General features: G+C 56.1%; 1 protein-coding gene across 1 annotated transcript in view; it reads right to left on the reverse strand.

The window, feature by feature from the left end:
- Positions 1-24,748, reverse strand: part of PTPRN2 (protein tyrosine phosphatase receptor type N2) — a 484,073-nt gene that overhangs the window by 72,137 nt on the left and 387,188 nt on the right. The window contains exons 12-13 of the mRNA XM_069461720.1: positions 23,624-23,836; positions 2,960-3,154 (exon numbers count right to left, since the gene is read on the reverse strand). Coding sequence (XP_069317821.1) covers positions 2,960-3,154; positions 23,624-23,836 — 408 coding nt within the window. The remainder of the gene's footprint in view (positions 1-2,959; positions 3,155-23,623; positions 23,837-24,748) is intronic.

Genomic DNA, 24,748 nt, shown 5'->3' on the forward strand with positions numbered 1-24,748 from the left:
ACAAGGTGTGAAGTTTGGAGATGAAGAGCTGCAGCCAGGGAAATGCCCTGCCGAGGCCACCCAGGGTGCTTTCTGCTGCAGCCTCCAGGAAGCCTTCCAGGTAAGCACCTCCTTACATTGCGCTGAGTGTGAATCGGGACAAGCCGACGAGCCTGGCGGGATGAACGTCGGCAGAGAGAGTGATCGCTGCCAGTGCCCAAGTCAAAACGTCAACAGCCCTCAGCGGGGGTGGCAGCCAAGAGGGCCGGCGTTCAGAGAGCTCCTCAGAGCCCCCCTGAGCCCTGGAGCCCAGGTGGTCCCAGCCTGGCGGCATCTGCGGGTCTCTAGCACGGAGGCCCAGGCTCACTCCCGTGGGCCTGCGGCAAACGCCACTGGCGAATCCAAGAGGAAAGGGTGAAGGTCACCGACCTTCTGTTTTCTGTGACTACGGGAAGCTTTGGCCACCTTTGCAACATTGTAACCTGACATTTTTCATGCATTATGTCAGTGCTTTAACCGTCTCCTCTAATGACAGCTCCTCCCTCGCTGGGCTCCGAGGACAGCGGCCGTGGGGTGAATCCTGGAAGACCCAGATGTGAGCCCACTTCAATGCCGCACCTTCCGGGAATCGAGGCAGGGCTGGGCCGTGTCCACACCACTATCGCCAACACGTATGAAGATGCATTTTTTAAAAAGGTGAAAGATTTATACGATCTGAAGAGAAACGATATTCAGTGCCATTTCCTGAATTAATTCATTATTCTTTGGTTCTAATGGAGAAAGCATTAAGCCAAGTTTTTCTCAACATTCCCAAATTCCAAAGAAGGTTCCCCAGCTGGTCCCGGCCACGCCAACACGTTTCCTGTGGTGCGCCATGGGATGGCCCTGTCCACACACGCGTGTCTGCATGCGCTTTCATGCCAGGACTCACGGCGGACTCACAGGTAGTCAGCAACCCTCAGGGCAGTCACAGCGTTCTTGACAGCCCACCCACGTCACGGACACACCACTCTTGTGACGGCAAAGGTGACACAGAAACGGATCTTTAGAAAAACGGATTCAGTGATGACTCTTGACCCCACGAGAGGATGCGGGAGAATCCCCGAGGGGCCGTGTCCCTCACACGCTCGAAACACTGTGACTTTTACTTGCAGAACTTCCACAGTCGCTTCAGCGACACCGGGGGCTTCCCAGAGTTCCAGCCTTGCGGGTCCCACGCAGACCCTGCCCCGAGACCGCGAGGTTCCCGGCGAGCCCCTCCTCCCGGCTGCGCCACCTCCCGCGCTGCCCTGGAGCCAAGACCCCCTTCTCCACGCGGCCAGAGGGCCCCGGACGCCTTCCTGGGCTCGCCCTTCCCCCCGCGCCCGGCTGCCCACGCGCTGGGGCAGGCGATGTTCCGGGGCGGTTTTCCCTGCGGACAAGGCCCGTTTCTCCTCGGTACCATTGAAAGGAAGCTGGAATCTTTAGAAGGCACTTTCTGAGAAAATGAGGTAAAGCAAAACAAGAAAACCCAAAGCGCAGAAACAGACAGCGGGTGGAGTGCAGGCCTCCCAGTCCGGCTGCCCAGATCCCGGGAGGCGAAGGCCCCGCCTGGTGCCGACTCTTTGCCGCGAGCCCCTGCTTCTCGGGTGAGCTCGGCTGTGGGCGATCGGCGCTGGCGGGGCCGGGGACGGGCGTCTCCAGTGCTCGTCTGTGTCTGTCCTCCGGGACCCTCCTCCGGGACCCTCCTCATGGGCGGGAAGACGGGGGACCCGGTACGTTTGTTGCATGAGCGACGCTATCTGTGCCTGAGTGTGGGAGCCCTGGCGCCACCACCTGTCCACGGGCCGGAGTGTCGCGGGGAGCGTGTCGCGGGGAGTGTGTCTCGGGCAGCCCGGGCCCGGGAGGGCGGGAAGCAGGCGAGGGTCCCGTTTCCAGCCCAGGGATGCCGAACTTCCCGGCTCTGTCCCAGGCTCCCTGGGCGGCAGCTGCTCGCGCCCCGTCTACAGAGCGTCTGCCCCGAGCAGGGCTGGGATCACGCGTGTCCCGCATGACAGCCTCGCAGGGTCCCGGCTTGATCTCCGGGCTCTGCAACGAGGCTTTTCGTGAAATTCTTGGTTTTCCAGCTTCTTTGGGTCTAATCCCACCAGTCTAGGTTGTGGTTAGACAGTCAGGTAGAAAACGTTTCCAAAAACATGTGTGTTTGACGCCTCGCGGGGCCCTCTCAAGACATGAGCCACCATGAGAACGTGGCCCCGGCCCCAGCGTGGTGGCTGCACCCGCCCAGCAGCAGAACCAGGCTCCGCCTCTCACCCACGGGAGGCCTCGGCTCCCACGGTGGCCACACGAGAGACGCCGTGGCGGCAAGGTCCAGAACCTTCTGCGAGGCAAACACCCCTCAGGGAAACCCGCATGTTAATGGCGGGTCGAGAAGCGAGGCCCGGTCACCCCATCTGTGTCACCGGAGGGCACACTTGTCCAGGGAAAGGCGCATCACTGCAGAGAAGGCGGCTGAGGCCTCGTCACTGCGTGTCTGCGCTGGCACCGCCAGAAACGCCCCCGTGAGGCCTGAGCCCCAGACCGCACCCCCCGGCCCTGCAGCCACGAGCAGCAGGAGGGTGACTTTTCTCCCCGAACGATGCTCGGTGAGCTGGGAGCCGGGGCGGGGAAAGAGCCGCTGCTTAGGAGTCCGGGGGCCGCGCAAAGCAGCGCACACAGTAGGCGCTAACTAGTGTGCGTTCTCACCCCTGAAAACGAAGAGCCGGGGCCCAGCCTCACACGGGCCGAGACGCGTGGGGCTCCGTGCTCCAGGCGGAGGATGGCAGGATCTCCCGAGTGAACGTTCCTGCCCCCAGAGGGAGGGTCACCGCCTGGCCGCACCCCGAGCAGGCGGCGTCTCCGCCGGTCCCGCCGCCACCAAGCTCAGGAGAGGCGGTGACCGGGGTGGCAGAGTCGGAGGCGCCGGCCTGAGTGTGGGGCAGAGCCGTGAGCGCGGCCTTACCAGGATCATGTGTCCGGTGGAGATGTCCATGTTGGGCTGCACGGGCTCCTCGGACCAGGACGAGGTGCTGCTGCGTGCGGTGGGGCTGGGCCCGGGCCCGTCGCTGCACTGGGACGAGACGCTGTGCAGGCGTGACGCGTGCGGGCCCTCGGGGCGGTCCGGCGGCCGCGCGGCCATGCGCTGGCGGCATAGCTCCTGGGGACAGAGGAGGCAGAGGCAGGAGTTAGCGGCACCGGGGAAGCCGCGGGCTGGGCCCACAGTGCCCGCGTGGCGTCACCCCTCTGGTCCTAAGACCCCGGTGCAGGTCCGTGAGCCGGCGCCCGGTCCCGGGCCGCTGAGTCGATGCACCCAGGCAGGACGCCCTGAGGGGGCTTTGCGCTCACACGGGAGCGAGGACGGCCTGGCCGGGCGCACGGAGCAGAGCCTGTCCTGAGAGTATGAACACACACACGCACACAGACCACACACGCACACACACACACACACACACACACACGGCGCAGCACACGCACCCCTGCCCCCTACACACACCACACACCCACCCGCCCGACAGATTCAAGAAAGGGGCCAGTGCATCCTACTCTGCCGTCAAAGTGGAATGTTCTAGAGTAAAGCAGCAGGGGACCCGCAGGTGTATCTTCTTTCTCATTAGAGTACCAGCCGCGTGGGGGGGGGACCTTCCACTGTCAGCGGCAACAGCAGCTGCACCACGGCCAGGCTGTTGGGAGAAAGACCCCCCTTTCGTGTTTCTTTCTCTCCCCGCGACACTCCCCGAGGCCCACGCAAACCAGAACCAACAGTCGCACGCAGAGAGGACAGAACGGGAACCCGACTTGCCCGTCTGAGTGGACTGCCAACGGCTAGAGTTTCTGGACTTGTTACTCGCTTTGTTTTTACAGATTCAGGGGGTCCAAGTGCAGTTCGCTCCGCGACCACGTTTCGTGGCAGTGCGGTCTGGGCGTGCAGAGTCCCCGTGGCCCTCACGGTGAGCGTGGTACCTGCCGCCTGGTTTCTCACCCCCAGCCCCAGCGTCTCTCGCTCCACGCGTGTGCCCACGTGTCACACTGTGTGGCCCCCACCCGTGAGTGCAAACTCACGGTGTTTGACTCTGTCTCACTTATTTCACTTAAGATAACGGCCTCCTCCACGTTGCCACAAAAGACACGATTTCATTCTTTCTTGTGAGATACCGTCTTACACCAGGCAGAGTGGCTGTCATCAAAAAGTCAAGAACAGCGATGCTACAAGGATGCAGAGAGAGGGGAGCGCTTACACGCTGCTGGCGGGAATGCAAATTAGTGCAGCCGCTGTGGAAAACGGGGTGGAGATTCCTCAAAGAGCTAAAGGCAGCCCCACCATCCGATCCAGCAGTCCCACTGTGGGGCGTCCACGCAAAGGAAGGAAGTCATTTCATAAAAAAGACACCTGCACTTGTACGTTTATCGCAGTGCTATTCACAACTGCAAAGATGGGAATCCCCTCGTGGCCGTCACCGCGTGAGCGGACGGAGAAACCCTGGTGTCTGTGCCGGGCAGTGCTGCTCAGCCAGAAGAGGGTCTGGATTTAGGGACGGTCTCAACGTGACACCCATTAACTCCCAGTGTGTCCCTGCCGGATCGTCCACCTCCTTCCGCAGGCGACGTTTACACGCACGACAGGGGCAGGCTCAGCCTCCGCCTGGCTGCGGCGCGGCCCGCTCCAGCCCGGACTGCCACACGGCTTCGGACACGCGGCTTCGGTCCTCAGGACGGGCCACCGACTGTCCCTTGCCAGGCTCCGCCTGGGTGGTCCCACCACTTGGGACGAAGGAGACACCTCCCTGGAAGAATTCCGGTAGTGATGGCTCAGGGAACGCCATCCTTCTGCCCAGTGACAGCATAACCCTAAGTCAACCCTGAGTCATCAAAATAGGACGATATCGAGAAAAAGTTTGCAAGAGAATCTGAGCCCAACAGAAGAGTTGAAAATGCATCATAGCCGAAGCCTTTGCTGTGCCTTGGGGTTCACGTGCTCCGCGTCCCGGAGGCCACGCCACCCGCCCGCCCGGCCAGGGTCGCATCACAGGCCCCTCAGCTCCCGAGGCAGCGGCTGAAGATCACGGGACACGTCCCCGTTTCACGCTCCTTGGCGCCCGGCTGCCCTTGTCCTTGGCTGCAAAGATCTTCCCGAAACCCGCCGACACCACACAGAAGCTGCTTCCTCTCTGCGCAGCTCCGGGACCCACAACCCGGGCTCCTGGCCCCCCAGGGCCCGCTGACAAGCGGGTTGGACGTGGGTGCCTGGGACGGGCCACCTGGGCTGGAGCCCCCCTCCGACCTCGGCCCCTCGGGAAGTGGTCACGGAGGGTTACCGTGGCACCGGGAGGGGACAGAGAGGAGGATGGACTTGGGGCCACCGTGGGGTAAGAGGCGTCTGACGCAGGGAGAAACGCAGACGGGGAAAGCCGCTCCTGCAGTTCTAGTTCCTTCTGCCCCTACACTTCAAGCACTCATTAGCTCACAGATAGTTCTTAAACAGTGAGTTGGATTTTAAAAAAACAACCCAAGGTTTCTCAGAATCTCAAAACCAAAGCAAAGCACACAGGAAGCAGCGCATGTGTCGGGGCTCATTTTGACAAGGCGGGTGGTGCCGGCCCTCGAGCACGGCCCGTTCACCTCCCACTGCGCACGTGGACGCTGCCCGATTTGGGGGACAGCAAACCAGAGGTGTCTCTGCAGTGACTTCCGTGGCTTAACACCGTTTATCCAGGAAAGCAGCAGGTCCCGACTGAAGCACAACGCCTGCAGGAACCCGGACTGGTCCTCCAGGGCTGAGATGCTCCGGGGAAGAGCTGAAATGTTGGAGATTTATTCACTGAAGAATGAAAAATCAGCAGAGCCGCACGACTGTCCTGAGAGTGAACACGGGGGAATTACAACCACTGGGATTTCTGTTCTCCCAGCACCACGGAGAGTGCGGTGCCCCGGCCCAGGCTCAGTCCTGGACCGAGGTCCCTGCTGGACCACAAACTTTTATTTTAATTTAATTTTTTCCACCTGGACAACACGGCGAAGGACCCCAAACTTTATGTGAACTTGGGCAAATCAGTTAAGGTCTGCAAGGCTGATCTTTTGCTCTGGAAAGGGACGTAACGATGCGTCACGGTGCAGGCCGGAAGGGCTCGTGTCGGCGAAGCGCGCGGCGGGGGATCCCTCAAGCGCGAGTCAGCAGCGTGGCTGAGCGTGGCTGCCAGAGACCCAACAGTTCTCTGGGCTGGGGCCACGTTCCTGGGGCCGCAGCCAAGGTGTTTCTGTGGGATCCACAGCACCTCAGCGCTGCAGGCACGACCGAGCGTCCACGCAGACCTCGGGGACCTCTGTGACCTCTGTGGCGGCGGAAGATGCGAGCCGGCCAGAGGCGGCCAGGACAGCGCCGCGACCCTCGCCCGCGCATCCCGGTACTGCCTGTGGAGCCGAGTCTCCCTGCAGGTCCTCATGTTTTTAAAAGCGGAGGAGGCCGAGGTAAACACCCAGAACAGCTCAGTGCCCGCTCTGCACCCAGCAGACAGGAAGGCCAGAAGGGCTGTTGCCCGCGGCCTCCCCCGTGCACAGGAGACGTGTGGCCCCCACCCTGCCCTTCCTGGAGGCTCCCGGCCATTTCCCGAGTCTGCAGGGAGAAGCCAGCGTCCTCCTAACACTGCGTCTTGGCTCACTGACGACATCTCAGGGACGTCACCGTGTGGCCTTATTGTCAGTCCTTTAGGCTGACTACAGTTTGCAAATTAATCACAGAAATTCTATATTAGGCCCATTCTCTGACCTAGACTTTAAAATTTAAAATTTTTCTAAAGAAAAGGGAACTTCTTTTTACTAGAAAGGAGGAAAAATGTAGAATGCCACTTGACTAGTGAGGGTCTAGTCGGTCAAGGAGACTGATTCAGTGGGGTCCGAAGCCCCTTCTAGCTTTAGGGTTCCGGGACAGCCCCCCACCCTGCTCCATGTGCACCCAACCCCGACAGGGCTCCCAGCCTCGAGCGCGTTGGAGACGCTGGAGACTGGCTGGCGGCCTCCGTGTGGTGCTGCGCTCTCCATTTACAGCGTGTCTGCTCCTAAGACAGCAATCACACCGGCGAGGTAAACCGAGGCACGCACCCGCTGACCCCTCGGCAAGGCCCGAACGCACGGGGTGGGCATGTTACTTAAATGTGAGTTGAATTTCCAACATTAGCTGCCACCACACCAGAAGAGCCATCGGACCAAAGCACCCCCAGCCCGTGTGGCCCGAGGGCACCGTCCAACTTCCGTGGAGCCCCTGGGGCGCGAACAGGACACTCCTGTCAAGCAGAGACAAAGGTGCCGTCACCCCCATAAATGTTCTGTAAGTAACATTCTGTTAAGTGAGTTTAAAACACAGAGCTACGATCCAGAGAGCATTTTATTTGAGCAAAGGATAATTGATAGTGCTAAATAAACTATATAAGCATGCACTGAAAGAAACCTGGAGCCCAGCCCAATTTTGTTTGGAAATTTCCCTAATTTATAATCCTGGCAGCAAGACAGCTCCCAGAACAAAAATTCCCCGGTTAGGAGCGTAAATACCTTAAAACGAGAACGGTAGGATATGCGGATCCATCACAGGCATCAGCCAGCACAGGTGCCAACGCAGTGAGGTCCCAGCACCTGCCGACTTTCCGAATGCCGCGGCCCACACGACCCCCGGTGCCCCGGCACAGCCGGTGCTGCGCGCCAAGAACCTTTGCCAACAGGTCTTCACATGGCCCGACGGAAGGTGCGGCTGCTTCCCTCAATACAAATCTTATAAGATGTTTAAGATCCAGACTAAGTCTAATGATGATTAAAGAAAGATCTCCACCTGAGACGACACTGCTTTAATAAAAATGACCCAGAGCTTTTAGCTTGATGACCTTGAGTTCATAAAGACAATTATGAGCTTTGTAGCAATTCATACGAACCAATAACGAACAGGTAATTAATTGTGAACAGAGAAGAAAGGAGATTTAGCCCAGGGAAGCTTCTGACTGTGGATGAAGACTCGAGTTCAGCGAGCCACCGCAGGGTCCCCGGCGGCCCCCGGCACAGTCGGCGTAGCCGGGGCAGGTGACCCTGCCCCGGGGTGGGGACCATGGGCCACGCCCGCCAGGAATCTGACAAAATTGGTTTACTTTTCTTTCCCGACTCCTACTATTTAGCAATGAGGGAGAAACAGTGATATATAAACTAAACACCCCAGACAGCAAGAGAGGAGGCCACCCGTTTTTGCACCACCCGGGGCCACCCCTGGAGATGGCCCGGCCTCCGTGGCTTTTTAGCTGTCTGGCCCTTCTCAGGCGTGGAGAAAACTATGAAGGGAAACCTGAGAACCGCCCCAGAGTCCCACAGGGAGGACACACACGCGGTCACCACCCCGGGTCCCCTGCGGGGACCCACACAGGCGGTCACGGGAAGGGGTGTGATTTTGCAGGCGGCTCCACAACGGCCGTCCGTGGGGGTCACGAGCCCCCGTGCTGGGCAGTGAGGGTTCCAGAGCTGTTCGTGTCCCAGGAAAGAAAGTCCCGCAGCAGAAAGTAAACCCACCGCTGGCCGGGAAACGGGCCCCAGGGAAAGCCCAGGCTCGCACAGTGCGGCTGTGTGACGCGAAGGCTGGGGACAGACTCGGGCCAGCCCACCTGGCCTGGCTCCGGGCCCCGCCGCGCCCGCCGCGCCCGCCGCGCAGTGCCCGACGAGGTGCCCCAGCCTTGTGCTGCCATCTGCAGAACGGGGGCAAAACAGAATCCGCAAGGCTGCTGGGAGGTTTCTAACAGCTAACGTGTGTACAGCACTTAACACAGCGCTGGGTACACGCTACATTCAGTCCATGTCGGCGTGTGTCTTACATCAGACCGTCACAGCTCCCTGGCTGGTGGCCATCCTGGCGCAGAGAAGGTCACCCAGCAGCTGGAGGAGTCAGGGCTCTAGCAGGGCCTGGTTCCCGGACAGGACCCCGGTGAGGTCCTGGTGACGAGGTGCCCAGGGCCGTGTCAAGCCCCACCTGACCCCGACAACTCTGTTTACTAAGGAGACCCCTCACCCTTCCCAGGCGGAACCAGAGTAATTGGGGTTTTTAAATGAGAAGAACAGTATTTTCCACAACCCCCTAAATGTAAATGCTCCATCACAAAATGAACACGTGACGCTTGTGCCGCGCTGTTTAAAATGATCTAAACGGTGCGTTGTGTGTCAAGACAGGTAAAACCCAGAAAGTCGGTACCAGGCACAAAAAGTCTCCATCGGGAAAATGTGAAAAACTGATCTTTCACTGCGTGATTCTGCCTCCAGCACGTCCAAGCCCCCTGGAACCGTGAGTGTGTGCGAGCCCGGTGGCACGCGTGTGCCACGCACCAGCACCCGTGGCCCACTGCACCCACGTGTGGGCCCTGAACCGCGGTGCGTCTGCCCCCAGAACAGCGGCACACTCGGGTCCCCGACTCCTCGAGTCAGCACAGGATGTGCTTAAACCTGGGAAGTCACCTGTGCAGAGTAAACCCTTAGGGTGTGGGGACAGACTGAGAACACAGAGAGCCACGGGCCACCCGAGGCCATCGCTTCCCGAAAACCCCCTGGCTTCTCCGCCACGTGCCGAGCCAACGCGCAGCACCTACCTGCAGCGTCCTCCGTGCACCTTATGCTTCTGCAGACAAGGGAGTCGGATCGCAGGGGCAGGACTCATCCACACACGATGCAAACGTCTCCCTTCCCAGCTCCGCATCTGACGGGCAAACTGCACAGCGCAAACCACTGAGAAAAGACCCGTCACCCTCGAATCCCGTCAGAGCAAAGACCAGGATGACGAGGGCTGCAGAAAACCTCTCTGCACCTTCCAAGGAGCCCCAGGAACAAAGCAGTGCGTTGCCCAAGTGTGTCCACAAAGGACAGCCTGGAATTTTTAGGGTTCCTTGCAAGGCATAATTAGCAGTAACAGGACAAAACGAAGCAACAAACGTACAAAACAATGGAGGGAAAATGGGTTCATTAGGATCTGCTGGGGAGGGATGCAGGCCAGTCACTCCCAGACGGGATAAAACACCAGAGAACACGCTGAGAAGGCGCCGGCCCTGTCCAGGGAGGGGCCTGGTCCCGGCTGCAGGACCCGCCCGGCAGGAACAATGGGCCGGGCTCCCTGGCTGCCGGGCTGGAGGCGAGAGGGGGGGTCCGAGCTCTGCCAGCCCCACACAGAGCATGAGGTAACAGGGGAAACGTCACCCCAGAAGCCAGATGCAAAAAGTAAATATAAGCAGAGGAGAAAACACCTGGGAAGGTGAGCACAGCATTAGTAATAGACGCTCTCAACCGAGGGGTAAAATGACAGGTGGTTTTTATTTTATTTCTTATCTTGCTTATTTGCATTTTCCAAATTGAGCATGCATTACTTTTGTGATAAGAAAAACTAATACAAAGTATGTTTAAAGTATGTAAAATTCTACATTCAGTTCAATTAAAATTAAGCAAAACGTTTAGACAGTCGGCACGGGGGGGGGGGGGGGGGGGGGCGGGAATCATGGGAGAAACATCCCAGGCTGTCGCTGGTGGTTCTGTTCACCGTGGGGAAAGCACACGAAGAAGGAAGATCTCCTGCGTGATCACCTGTCCTCGCTCACAGCACGGCTCACTCAGGCTTTGATTTCATCGCAAAACTCAACGGGACGTGGAGGCGTGGCCTCGGACCGCGACCAGCAAGGCGGCTCGCGCAGGGGCAGACACTGGGGCTGGTGTGCGGGACCGTGTCACACAGACGTCCCCCGTACCTGGTGTGTCTGCTGAGGGGACACGGGGACCATGGGGACAACGGTCGTCTCTGCAAGTGCCGAGAGGACGCTGCTCCCGCCCCTCCCGGCCCTGGGCGAGTGCAGGGCCACGGCCATTTCTGGGGAAGGAACGGCCCAGGGTGGACCTCAGGGGCGGAGGACGCGCCTCCTCCCCGGAGGTCAAAGGTCACAGACGCGTTGGCTGTCCTGCCCCGATCCCTGCCCAGCCCCACCGCACTTGTCCCTGCGACGGAGACCGCGGCCCCACCTTCCGTGACCCAGCCACGCGCTGGCACCTCCCTGGTGACACAATCCACGGTCTCCCGTGGGCTTTGCTTTTACACTTAGACTAAGGGACAACACACGCATGTGCGCCCACACATGCGTGTACACACATGCACCCACAGACCCCCCCACAGGAAGGAATCGCTCCCCAGGGAGACTCCCGAGCCTGGTCCAGATGGGACAGTGCGGGACGGTGGCCCCGACGGCCTCTCGTGGGGACCCGGCCCCCTGTCCTCCCTCTCCTGACACCACAGGGATGGGCGGCAAACCGGCTCCTCCGGGGAACCCGCCCTGCGTCACGCCAAGTGCCGGGTGCCACAGCGTCAGAAAACTAACGAACAGCTCCGTGATAAACAGTGTTTACCAAGCGACGTGGAGTGATTTTATCCCACTTCGCAAGATGTTTTCTCAAAATAAACATCAAAGATACAGACACGTCTATATAAGTGGAAAGTAATTTCCAGAATTCTTCTAAATCTAGAACAGTCTTGGAACAGATGAAGTCAGTAAGAAGAGAACGGCTCCAGCCCCCGAACCGCCTGCACCCCTGCGGCCCGGGCCCCAGTGACCTCCCGTCCTGCACCTCCCAGCCGCTCTCACGCTCAGACACCTTCCTCCCACACCCGGGAGCAGAGTCACTCTCGGCTGTTTCTCTCTCAGGACCTGCCGCAAGCGCCGGCGGGCGGGGGCACCTGGGTGACGCAGCGCGTGGAGTCGCAGCCGGTCCTGCTGCCGGCGGCCCCGCGCCCTTCCCTGACACAGCGGGGCTGTGGCCGGGTCTCCACCCCCCGTAGGCGGTGGGAAATGTTGCCGCCCGACTAAACTGCAGAGGGAAGACAGCGGGTCGCGTGCTGTCCACAGGTGAGGACCCGAAAGCACGTTGCTCAGGAAGCCCAGCTGCCTCCCAGCGCCCCTGAGGTGCCTCACACCCAGTCCGCTCAGAAACTCCTGTTAACGCTGGACACGCTCGCTTTCCCCAGTCGCTGTGCTCCTGCCGGACGTCAGACTGAAACCAGGAAACAGTCGTGAAAATAAGAACATCGGAAGGAAACACGTAATTTTAATAAGCATCTTCTTTCTCACATAACCCATATTTAATGCAGGTTTCTGTGATGTTTTTTTTTTGAGGAAAAAGAAAGAGTTGTTTATTAATTTGCCGGTAAATGAGGAGGTTGGCAGACTCCCGACTCAGACTGCCGCCGTCCCGCCTCTGAGCAGAAGTTTGGAGCTTCTAAAGGTTCTGATCCATCCCATAATCCCATCTTCAGCAAGACTATCTCCTGGCCTCCGCCCGGACAACTGCCACCTTCTGCTGGGACCATGACCGAACCTGGAGGTCTCAGATGGCCGAGGGAGCACACGTGACCTTCACTCCCGGCACGGCTTCTGGGGACCACAGTGCCATGCCAGGCCACCGTCCCTGAGGCAGAGAAAGCAGCTTCCCAGCTCCACGGCTGATGACTCACCGCGCAATTAAGTTTTAAGGGCTCCCAAAAAAGCCAGTGGTGCCTTCAAAGGTCACAGACTCAGCGCGACCTCCGTGAGCAAAGCCTTGGGAAGCCCCGCGGCACCTCTGCCCTCCCGTCTCACAGGCAGGCGATGACACAGCCAAGCCCCTGAGGAACCCGCCCTCCGCCTCGCAGGGCAGCCTGGGCCTCGCACGGAAGAGAGAACAGGGAGTCGTTTCCTACAAGGAACTTCTGCCACCTTCCCAATTTTCTTTTTGCTCCAAAGATGACAAATTGTCATCACTGTCACCGTCATCGTCAGCACCCACACTCCGCGTCACGTGCCGCAGCCTCCTGTGCGCAGGCGCCATTCCTGACGCCGGACAGCACGCGGGGTGGCTTCCCCCAGACCGGCTCTTCTCACGTTGATACCCGAGTTCAATTTCTCGATTACTTTTTATGGCGCCCACAGGGCCCTGCCGGGCGCGGGGGTCTTTCACGCGGGTCTGGCGTCCAGGCCCCGGGGCCTCCAGCCCGAGGCCGCGCAGTGGGAGCGGCAGGCCCAGCCCCAAACCCAGGCCTGTGTCATCAGAGGCTGATGCTGTGACTCAGTGCGGAGAACGAACCGGACCTAACGCGGCCCTGGGCGTGAAGGGCAGAGGGAGGCGCCAGAACGGCCGGTGGCCGCGGGCAGGGAGGGAAGCTCCGGGCGACAGATGGGAGGGTCCGACGCACAAAGAAGGGCTCTGCACGTGAGGGGTCCGAACAAAGGCTCAGCGGCAGACGCACGGGCACTTCAGCAGCCAGCCGGGAGCACAAAAGGGACCCACACCCCCACTCGGCACCAGCTCAATTAAGCCAAAGGGCAGGGCGAGTGGTGGGGACGGGCGAGGCTCCCCCAGCAGCTGCGACTGGGTTTTCAGAAACCCACGTCCTTCGGGGCCCAACTGCCCACCTGCAACTGGTGTGAGCAACGGCCCAACCGCAGGCGGCCTTCAGGCACTTGAGGAGCTCGGACCAGGGCCCCGGAGGCCTGGCCTGGTGGCCTGGCGCCCACAAGCGGAGTGGCCATGGGCACCGTGACCTGGGGCTCTGAGCTCCAAGGCCTGGGAGAGTTTCTAGAAGGCCATCGTCTCTCCCAAGGCAGGAACAGTGGGCCCCCCGCCCCGCAACGGCGTGTCCAGGTCCCTGAGGGAACAGAGCATGTAGGGGGGCTTCCTGCACCCCCAGAGCAGGGCCATGGGGAGCGAGCTCCGGGGGCCCCAGGGCACCGGCCACACGGATACAGGAGCCTGGGTGGGAGCCTTTTGCCTCTCAGGGAGCAGCTCCGCACACGCCTGGGACACGCACGCCTGGACGGAGGGGCCGGGGAGCAGGAGGCCAGAGAGGCAGGTCGCAGCGCCGGGTCAGAGAGGGGACGCTTCGGAGGCAGCAACTCGGAGGGTTTGTCCGGACCCCCCACATTCTGGTTTCACATGCTGGGGTCACAAAACTCAGTGTCCTTGGTCCCCTGGAACCAGCGGGAGGGCGAGGAAGCCGGGGACACAGGCCTGAGCCCTGCGGCCTCCACCCCTGCTGCTTTGTTTCACCAGCAACTCTGTATTTTATGTCCTTCCACTCAAGAGCACCTTGATTTCTGGTTTAAGTGTAGGACTTATAGGTCTAGGAAAGGTGTCATTCTGGAATGTTCCTTTAGTGTCTATTCTGCTTCACTGTCTACCCACACTCCCCCAAAAGCAGGAAAGTGATGAAATGCTCACCTATAGAGCAAATCAAACTTTTAAATTGGAGGATTTCAGTCTAGTCACACATCGATGCTAACATTATCTTGGGCGTGTTCATAATCTCAGCATTTATCACGTATAAACCCCTTGGTTGATCTGCTATTAAACATCATAAAATTGATACCAGTATAAACCTGTATTTCCCATCAGTATCTATCCTTCGAAACTCTGACCAGAATTATGCATTTCAAAACTCTTGGCTTCACTTGCTAATATAATCATCTGTGAATCTTCCTTTCTCTGCTCTCCAAATATCGCACACAGACACACGTAACCACACACAGAGACACTCAATTTTGCCGACTGCATTACTGTATATGTTAGAACAATCTCAGAACGTCCCGCCTGCCACCTTTCCGGTCGGGGTCCTTTTGTGTCTCCCATACTTGCTAACAGAGAAATGACCTGCCAAGATTCCATTCTCAACTATCAGCGATTCTCCCACAGCAGAAAACCCCGGTGGAGACTCTGTACTTTGAGCAACAAAGTTTGAGAAAGTTTAACTTGATGGAGAAGAGAAACACTGTAGCTCCTCCAGTGTAGCCAGAAAAGCCGTGACTTAGCCACGGCCAGAAATGACCGTGATGCCCCACAGACCTGAGTCCTACGCAGGGAGGAAAGGCAGCCGCCTGACCCCCGCGAGCCCCTGTGTCTGGGCTCAGCCCACACCTCTCTCCTCCACACGAGCCTTCCCTGCCGGCTGCCCCGTCTTCCTCCCGACATCCAGCCTTGTTCCTGAGCCCACGCGTTGCCTGTCCTGCCCCGCGCTGAACACCGGGGAGCCCTTCACAAACGCAGACTGGTCCTCCTCTAATGTGAAATCAAATTCTCTGCTGTCCCTACTGTTTCAGAAAATGTGACTCTACCCTTAGAAGAAACAAGCCTTGTGAACAAACACTTTCCGGGCCAGTTCTAAGTTCATCCAACCCAGGTTCCAAGGCTGCCTGGGGCTCTCCGAGGCACCTGTTCCTTGGAGTGACCCAAGTCAACACAATGTCATCCCCACCAGGCACAGCCCTGGGGACCCACACGTGTGCAGGGGACGTGGGCAGCCGATGCCGTTGCCAGCGGGGAGGCCCGAGGGGCCTGGGAGAGCAGAGACGCTGTCATGGAGCCTCCCTGCCGCCCGCAGGGCCGGCTGGGCACGGGGAGGGATGGTCCGGACCTCTTGCTGAGGCTGCGGGCCGAGGTGGTCTTCCCTATCCCTGTCCTCTAAGGGATCCTCTGACGCGGACACTTGGAAACCAGTTTCATCTGCCCGGCCCTCCCTGCTTTGACTGCAACTGCCTTCCCCAAAGCTTTCTCGTCTTGTAACACGCAGTTCCCGCATGCCTGGAGGGTTCCAGCCACCTCCTCCTCCGCCACCTCACGCAACGCCTGGCTCCTGTGACGCGTGTCCGTGTTGTGTTAAGAGCCGGGCTTTGCTATTTGTGACAGGCCAATGCATTTTGCTGCAGATAATGCCATTCACCACAGAGACACATTCTCTCGTGCCCATCAAGGCAGAGGCTGAGAAGAGGTTTGCTTCACGGCAGATGGCCTGGGGACCCCTGGCCCCAAAGGGAGCCTCCCAGAGCAGCCACCTCCACGCACGTCTGTGTGGCTCTGCCTTGTGGTGACTGCGCACGAGTTGTCACCTGGAGGAGACCCCGCCCTGACAGCGTTCTCCTCCTGCACACGGGGAGCTCCACTGGCCGGGGCGGGGGTGGTCTGCATGGCCCTGGTTGAAGAAGGCACCCCCGGTGCTCCCCAAGGCCGCAGCCCCCGCCTACAGCGACGCCCTCCTGCCGGAACACGGCCCCACAGCTGCCCAGGACCGTAAAGGCCAGAAGTAGTCGGGAGATAGCTCCTCGGAACTAGAGCCACGCTTGTGGGTCTGCCGCACCCACACCCACACTCCCCTCCCACTACCCGCCCTCCAGGGCCTGCGGCCCACCCTCCCACCATTATTGTTAAATCCCAGTTTAGCCCAGTTTCACACTCCCCTTAACTCCCGCAAGCCTCTCCTGCCCACGCCCACTGCACCTGCAGCCGGACCGCCCGGCCTCGCCTTGCCGGATGCGGCAACCCCTCCTGCCCAGCCCCTCCCGCTGGCGAGTGACACGCCCCCAGGCAGGGTGGCCCGGCCTGCAGCAGCCCCCGAGGGCCGACTCTATCCACCTGTGGCCCTGGACCAGGTGGGCGTTCACTGACATCGCTCACATGCGCCTCCCCTGAACGCCTTCCCCAAAACGCCTTGAGTTTTATCGAACAGCCTGGATGTCAGGCCTTCTCTCCTGTCTTCTTCCCTGAAAGTCTGTGCTTTCTTTGCAGATCATATGAGCTAAGTTTTAGTCCAGAAAACGTGCCCACCTCTCCGAGTCTGGGTCTACATGAGAAGAGCAGCCCACGGGAAGGAGAACACGCAACAAAGTACATTCCCCGGGACAAGGAGGCCCCACGACCAGCAGCACCCGAGCACCTGTGGCCACTGCGTGCAGCCGCCCTCACGCAGAGCTTCAGAGCGAAATCGCACTGCGGTCGCGGCCGGGCCTGCTCTTCAGGGCGGCCAGGGCACACTGCGCGTCGTGCCAGCTTACTGGGGGGCCGCAGGCCTCCGAGAGGTGCCGGCCCCAGCTCCAGGCCAGACGCCTGCAGGAACGGAAAGTGTCCTGGTCTCTTCCTTCCATGGGTTTAAATATCAGAGAAGAAAGGAGTTTAAACAACAAAAATATAGCAACAGGTAAATAAAACCAAGGAGGGGAGAAAAGGACAGGGCGAAAGAGAGGGTGGAACGTGGCTCTTCCCCTGGAGTCACTCTCGGCCACACCAGGAAGCCGACCCGTCCCCCAGAGCCACAGACAACAGACTGTGTCCTCGTCCCAGACCCGTGGGGACCTGAAGCAGGAAGGTTCCCGACTTCCTGCCTCTGGTCCAAACTATGCCTGACTGTGAGGACCTGTCCCCTCTGGTCGCAGCTCCTCCAGTGCCCTGGAGAGCCCTGGTCGGGTCGGTCACCACCGTGGGCGTGAGCCCCCACCGCGTGTGCCCGCAGTCCTGCGGCGTGGCCCCTCCATCCAGCCTGGATCCCTCCCTGTGAGCCACCACGGCCCCAGTGGCCACCGGCTCTGTGCCTCCCCTGCACCTGCCAGTGTGCGGGTCCCCTGTCACCGTGTGCGGGTCCCCTGTCACCGTGTGCGGGTCCACTGTCACCGTGTGCGGGTCCGCTGTCACGCGAGGCGCCTCTTGTCCACTCACGGACTCATTTCACGCGCTTGCACGGCAAACTCCTCATCTCCAGGAAATCGAAGCAGAGAAAATAAACGACCCTTTGCCCACCTCTCCCACTGTGCCTCACACCGCGAGAGAGCTGGTGGAGCAGGGTCCCAGGGAGCCAGGGCAGAAGGTTCTGTCTCCCGAGAGGGTCTCTGCAGTGGGAGACCCAGCCGGGACCACCCTCTGCAGCTCTGCCGCTGCTCACCCGGGACCCCGCGAGTCTCGGCTCATCTGGCTCCTCCTTTGCCTGTTGGTAAAAGAGGTGGGACACGACCGAGCTTGCCCCGGGTGGGCTCTCAAAGCCCCGAGTGCGTCCTCCCACCCCCTGGACGAGGACGGCAGAGCTGTGGGCCGTGTGTGTGTGCAAGGTGTCGTCCTGTGAGCCAGCAGCTCCCACTTGTGCAAGAAGGAAGCGTCCTCTGATTTTGACAGTGAAACGGGCAAGGTGAGCGAGCGTACTGCCCGCCTCGGGGACACTTCCAGACACCTGCCCGCCTGCTTCCTGTCCGCGGCCGCAGGAGCACACGCCTTCCCCGGCCCCAGCCTCTCCTCCCTCAGCCCTAGAGCCTGGGATGAGAAACCTGGCAGAGCCTCCAGGCACCTAGCAGAGGCCAAGCTAACCCTCCCCCTCCTCCCTCGCCCTCCTCCTCCTCTCTGGCGGGCAGCGGCCTCCTCAGCAGCAGTTGTTCAAGTAACGTCCAGGTCTCACAAGCCAGAAGATAAAAGCAAATGTAGCAAATATCATGGCAACAAACAGAAGCCATAGAATTCAGGCTTCCGAATTTTCATGTGTTAAATATTCCAGTCTTTTATTTTCCAAATATCTCACTGAGTGGTCTCTGTTATTTTTAATTACGTCTGATCTAATTATTACTGTCTGATTGCGGAACTGGCTTTCCAGTATGAGGACAAGCAATATGCTTCCTTTTTATTTTAGATATTTCTCTGGCAATCTTTCCGGACTCCAGCGTTCTCTGCAGATCTACTTCCGAGTCTCGGGAGCCGCACGTGGGGAAACACCAGGCACGGACAAACCCGCAGAACCGACACGGAGTCGCTGCTCTGGAAACCGCCTAGGTGAAAGTTTCAGATTTATGAGAAAAACACACTGCAAGTGGACACCTTCCAGAAAGACGTTCAGACTCATGGTGAAAGGCATCGCGAAGATTTGACTGGGCAGAAACGAGGCTTCTTGGCCCTAATACTGACATGAAACAGAGCACACCTGCAAACAAACCAAACTCTCGGCATGCTGGGGACGAAACGTGCTCCTTTACCCTCATCGTGGGAAAAGTCTGCAACTTTTCCTTAGATTGTCACATGACTGCCCCCAAAAGCATGGAATTTGGCATCAGCGTAACAACCGCTTGGCATTTGCTGAGTTACAGCCAGGCCTAGGGAGGGTGCCGGATGGGCGTGACCAGGGCCCACCCTCAGGGAGCCCCGCCTCCGTCTGCGGAGACAAAACACACACACCTGCAAAACACAACCAGTATTCCGAAAGTTTCAAGAGCATTCTACATACAGACATTTGTGTTATCAGCTACATTTACAAATGTAAAATTAGAAAAATTCCAATTCTCAGGCTTGACTCTGTCATAATAAAAAGAAAGGTTCTTTAATTATATTTTAGGGCATCCTTTCATTTTTGAAGCAGGATAGATTTTGCTTATTAGATATTTGCAAAAAATATTATTGTGACCTGGAAATTTAAATATATAAAGCAAGGAACGCCATTCTAAGATAAATAGACGACTGACACAGAAAAGGTTTTCTTAGAAACTTGTGGTGGGGTCAGGATAACTCACTGTTTTCCAGCTGAATTGTGAATATCCTGTTTCTAATACGTGTGATTACGCCAATTACAGGAGACTGAACTCACCTAGGAAAATAAGGGTCTTTTACTTCAAAACCCGAGAGAAGGAACCCACTCGTGACCGTCCCCTCCTTGTGCGGGCCGAGCCTCCCTCGCCAGTGTCGGGACGTCGGCGCGTCTGGACCGGCAGACACAGCCGCGAGTCCACGGACGGGCACCGCGGAGCGCGTGGCTGCCCACGCCCGCACCGTCATCACACCCACCACTGCTCCCTCGCGGCGATGTGCGCTTAGCGGCTCTGTTTACAGGAAGTCCCCGTGGCCCGAACGCCTGCCTCTGGGTTGGGTTCCAAAGGCCTCCAAGTACACAAGGAAACCTGCTGGGTTTTGTGGAATAAACCATCAAAAGGGAACTTGCTGGAAATTCCGCAGGAGTCTCTGCCCTCACGTCGGGGAAGGGAGAGTGGGCTGCAGAATGCTAAACTTGCTGCGTGGAGATGATCAAAGCCTCAAAGCCATGGAAGTAACATTCAAAAGGACTCAGAGAAAGGAGGAGGATGTCTTCTAATCATCTAACGACTTATTTTTGGCACAGTTTTTACCCAATCACCTTCCATAGAAATAGGACACCTACCTGAAAAAAATGCACAAAGTATGCTGGTACCAAATACCACAATTCTTTCATGCCTTCGATTATCCTGTGTGTACATGTGTGTAAATATATACATATGTACACACATATACATATTTATGACATGCTATGCCAATTTGAAAAAAAAAGAATAATTAAGTAAACACAATTGGCTTCTTATATGATGAAGTACAGATTTAATCCAAATATTAATATATCGTTTTATGGATTCAGAAGAAAACAAAGTGCACTAAAACAGTGGAGAAAAGTTTGGTGGCAGTATTGTGTTAAACAAATGACTTTTAAAAATATACTTCAATTATTCTGAAAGTTAATATACCCAATTTTTTCTAGCTGGAGCAAATTAAACTTTGCTGGATTATCTTATGGGATTGATACCACGGTAAGTGTCAAAAGTATAAGAGTCTGTTAAAAAAGATTTGATTTCCAATAGGTGAGGCAAATAATAGCGCGCACACCCCCCCCCAAAATCCTGACTGCCTATGAAATACTTCTCTATTGAGGAAGAAAAGGCAAAAATGTTTAAAGATGTTTGCATTAGAATTTAATAATCTGCACTGCTTCCTGCTTTGGAACCATTTTAAGAAAAGCCTCTGACTGTTCAGGAACACGCTGAGGCACCCCCGTGACTCAAGGTGCTGCACACCTGCCGGGGAGGTGCCTGCCGGGTGACACAACAAACGCTTTGTCAAGGGCCAACAACACGAGGGGCCTCCCGGTCCCTGCTAGAAGCATCTTGCAAGGATACTAACTAACGCTGGTGCTATTCAACTGGGGACACAGGGGTCATCTTTGGCACCCCCCAGGGAAGAAGGAACCGCAGCCTGAACCCCTGTGTCTCCCCCATAATACCATTCCTGCGCTGCCCTCTTCTCCCCGCCGTCAGAATGCCTCTGCACCTTGCCTTTCGTTCCCTGGTAAGAACACTTAGTTCTTTTGTTTAAAGGGCAACTTCATATTCTGATATTAATAAAACTTATTATAATGCCACCTACCATTCTATCACTCCTGAGTTACTTACTTCTAACCTAACTTACACAATAATCTTTTTCAGAAACTTTAAGAAAATGAATTATTTCTATCATATACCCATGACATAAAGCATAATGTCAAATTGTTCAATTTTCCTTGCAATCCAACGATGAGAATGATGATTCACAGCCTCACTTTTATTACAGAATTAGCAAAGTACAGAAGGTCAATGACTTAAAAATAAATACATTGATGCAACAAGATACTTTTCCTGAAATTTATTGTTTTATGTTTGCAGCATTAAAAAAACCCCAAAAACCTTTTCAGACAGATTTTTAAACTCGAGGGGGACTCATTGCAGCTATAGAAAACCCAAATGACATTCGGATACATGAGTGAATTAATAATACCTGCTTCATCTGCCAGTGTAAATACTCTCTATTTGTAACTGTAATTGTCTGAGTCCTTCACACATTACTCAGCTAAATTTAAAGCTAAAAATCAGGTAATCCCCATCCTTATATGTTGAGTCCTGCTCTGCTAAAAACAAACCATAACCACACGACAGCTTAGCAACTAGGACTTTCTCTCCAGTAAACAACCCCCTTTGATGGGGCAACCCCCACATTTCATCACAGTAGCTCCCCAAAGGGCATTTTGTAGCGATTTCAAAGCGAAGTCCAACAAAACATCTGTATAACCATTTCATTTCCAAATTTTCCTAGATCATATATTTAAGAGAAAAAGTGTTTTTTTTCCTTTCTATTAATCTAGATGGAAGAAAAGCATACATTTCATTTATTGTCCAGATTACAGATTCTTATTAAACAAACCAGAGCTCATTATAAAATCAATATCAACTTAACCACCATGCCCTCAGGAGGAACGGCAAAAAGGTCACTCCAAGAAATTCAAACAATTTTCCTGCTGGAAGGGCGTGATTTTAATTACAGATACTATTAATTAGAGCTGTCACTGGGAAGACTTTTTTTTTCTGTTAATTATCACAAACTCAGTTCTAAGTATGCATTTTTAACCTGCATTTTTTAAAATTAATCATTTCTGCATGCAAGTCCAACCTTTCCATTCTATCAATATTTTATATTTGAATTTCAAAGTGTATCAAAGGATGCCGCGCTTTCTAAAAACCCAGGCCTGTCTGATCTTTCCTCGCCACGCACGGAACAGAACTGGTGTGATAATTTATTTATGTCCTGACACAGGCCTGGCCCTGCAGACCTGGCGTCCTATGCAATGGAACTTCCAGATAAATTCTTACTAGTTTACGTGACATTTTTTCAGACTGCTTCTTCAAAAGTGGTTTTTCTTTTGCTTTGAAGCACAGCAATGCACTGTGCCTGAAATGCCATCTTCAACACATCTGAGCTGCCATTTCTTCACAAGAGAGCGACCACCTGGCCCGGCCGGTGACCCTCTCCAGAAAACTGGAGGTTTCCTCCCTTCACTGACAATACTAAGAATTTTTAAGTGGGAGGAAAAGCTATCCCTTGGCCTCTTTTAAGCATGGAGATTTTATAAATTCTTCCCAACTCCTCACGGGGGCAGGGGCATGGCTGCCCACAGAGCCAAGAAGAGCCAGCTCAGGTGAGCTCCCCGGGCTTCCTGCTGGCACTGCTGGGCAGTAGAGGGTATTTTCTGGAAAGAGCTTGGGAGGCTGCCCATGTGACTGATGTCAGAATATTTACTTTATATATGTTTGTAAAATGTGATTAATTATTTATAAGACATATTACACATCATAATCATGTGACTGGAAAAAAACAAAGGATCTAGTCCAGTTGGGGAAAATCTTACAAATACACATTGATTAAATTTTTAAAATCGTTATTAAGCAAATTATTTTACTTTCACAAATGGGAATATATACTTGAACTTAAACAATATTTTATATTAAAAGAAATCAAATGCTCTGACTTGCACATTTTCTGGGTTTGCACTGCTGTTAAACCTGAAGGCATATTTTTATCACAGGACATTAAATATGACATGTATGCTACAGAACTTCTGAAAATTCTGTGAATTTTTTATGCCCACTTGGGTTTGAACTGGCCTTCCTCACATTCTCATGGGTGTCAGACTCATTTGCAGGTGTGCTGTGGCATTTGCGTAGGGCCAGGGCGGCAGCTCCTGCTGTCCCGGAGCTGAGCCGTGTCTCCCTCCCCCGGCCCCCACCATCCATCAGCATTAGATCTACTTTATCCAAATAATCGCAGAGGGCGGCACCGGATCAGGTCAAAGGATCTTTTCATATAAGACCCTGAGGAAGTGGATGATTTAAGAGACATCATCAAACATCCACACACCAATTTATCTTGCAGCTCTGGCATTTTTCATTAATGGTGGCCAAACTAAGAAAGATAACAGATAACACATAATTCATGTGTTGCACTTTTTCCACAATTCTAATTAGCAACCTGCTTTCGTAGCTAACATGAGACTGTCCAAGAACAGCACAAGATTAATCCGGAGCTGTAAAACTGTGATTGCAAGGTATTTACATGAATGCTAATGAGAAGTTTCAAACTGTCATCGTCAAAGAACCCAAACTCTGCATAAATGAACAACTGCTGGGGATGGGGGAGGGACCAGAGAGGCGAGGACAGATCTGCCTGTTAACTGATAAATCCCATCACCGGGAAAGTCTCTCTTTACCTGGTAGGCGGCGGTGGCATCGGTGCCAGGGTGGCCCCGCAGTCCCGACAGCTTCTCCTTCAGCTTGTGGTGAGAGGCGTGCCGCAGGCAGTAGGTGAGGCCGGAGGCCAGCAGGACGCCCACGATGCAGGCCACGGACACCAAGGTGAGCACTACGAACTTGGTCGAGTCCTCCTGCTCGGCCTGGTGAGGCAGAGGCTTGACCTCGCTGCTCTGCAGGACAAGGGGAGGGCGCGTTAGTTCGCGGCAAACCAGACCTCCCAAACCCGTCCTCAACCGCCGCTGACAGACAGGACGGCGCTGGCACTAACGCGACAACAGGAGGGCTACACAGAACACACCCCTCCGAGGAGGAGCAGGAGTTATTTCGAAATAGCACACCACAGATTGCAGCGTTTTCAAGAGGAAAGTTACAGACGTCACTTTTTTCTCTCAGTGGTGACTGTTTATTTTTCAAATTTATGTCAAGTATTTGACAGCTTACTTGCTGCCTTAAGTAAAATGAGGTGTCCGTCCCTTCTGTGAAACAGGTACAGCAGGTGACCCCGAGTGTGCACAGCCAGTGTCGGGTGGAGGGCGCGGTTGGAGGCCGGGAGCCCGCGCGGCAGGTGCTACCGAGGGCCGCGTGTGCACAGAGCGGCGCGGGGGCAGGGACACTCCCCGACACCGAGGGCCCGGCCGTCTGGACACGGCCCGCCCGCCCGCGAAGGCCCTGACCCGCAGAGCCCCCGGCTCCAGCGCCCTCTGCGCCAGGGTCCGCCAGGCAGGCCCCAGCGCTGTGCACCTGAGTGTTTTTCCTCGAAAGGAACAACAAACAGCCAGGCGCGGGAAATAGGGTGGTCCAGGAAGTTTACTTCTCAGCGATGAAAAAGTAAGGATCCCAAACTGCGTTAGAATGTCCTTGTTTCCTGGGAGTGAGGAGGGGTGCTGACGCTAAAAATTTGAGAAAATCCTTTTGGTGCCTGTCACTCTCCACGTGCACAGAGGTGCGCGCACTCTCCCCTCATTAGCTTCATTAGAAGGCACATTAGCGACAATTAAGCCGCCGCAGGAGAACGGGCGGGCCGGAGCAGCGGGCGCGGCCGGGCGCGGATGAATGCGGCCGCTCCTGCGCGCCCTGCTCGC

Source organism: Eulemur rufifrons, chromosome 29 (genome assembly GCF_041146395.1).
Source record: "Eulemur rufifrons isolate Redbay chromosome 29, OSU_ERuf_1, whole genome shotgun sequence".
In the NCBI taxonomy this organism is placed as follows: domain Eukaryota; kingdom Metazoa; phylum Chordata; class Mammalia; order Primates; family Lemuridae; genus Eulemur; species Eulemur rufifrons.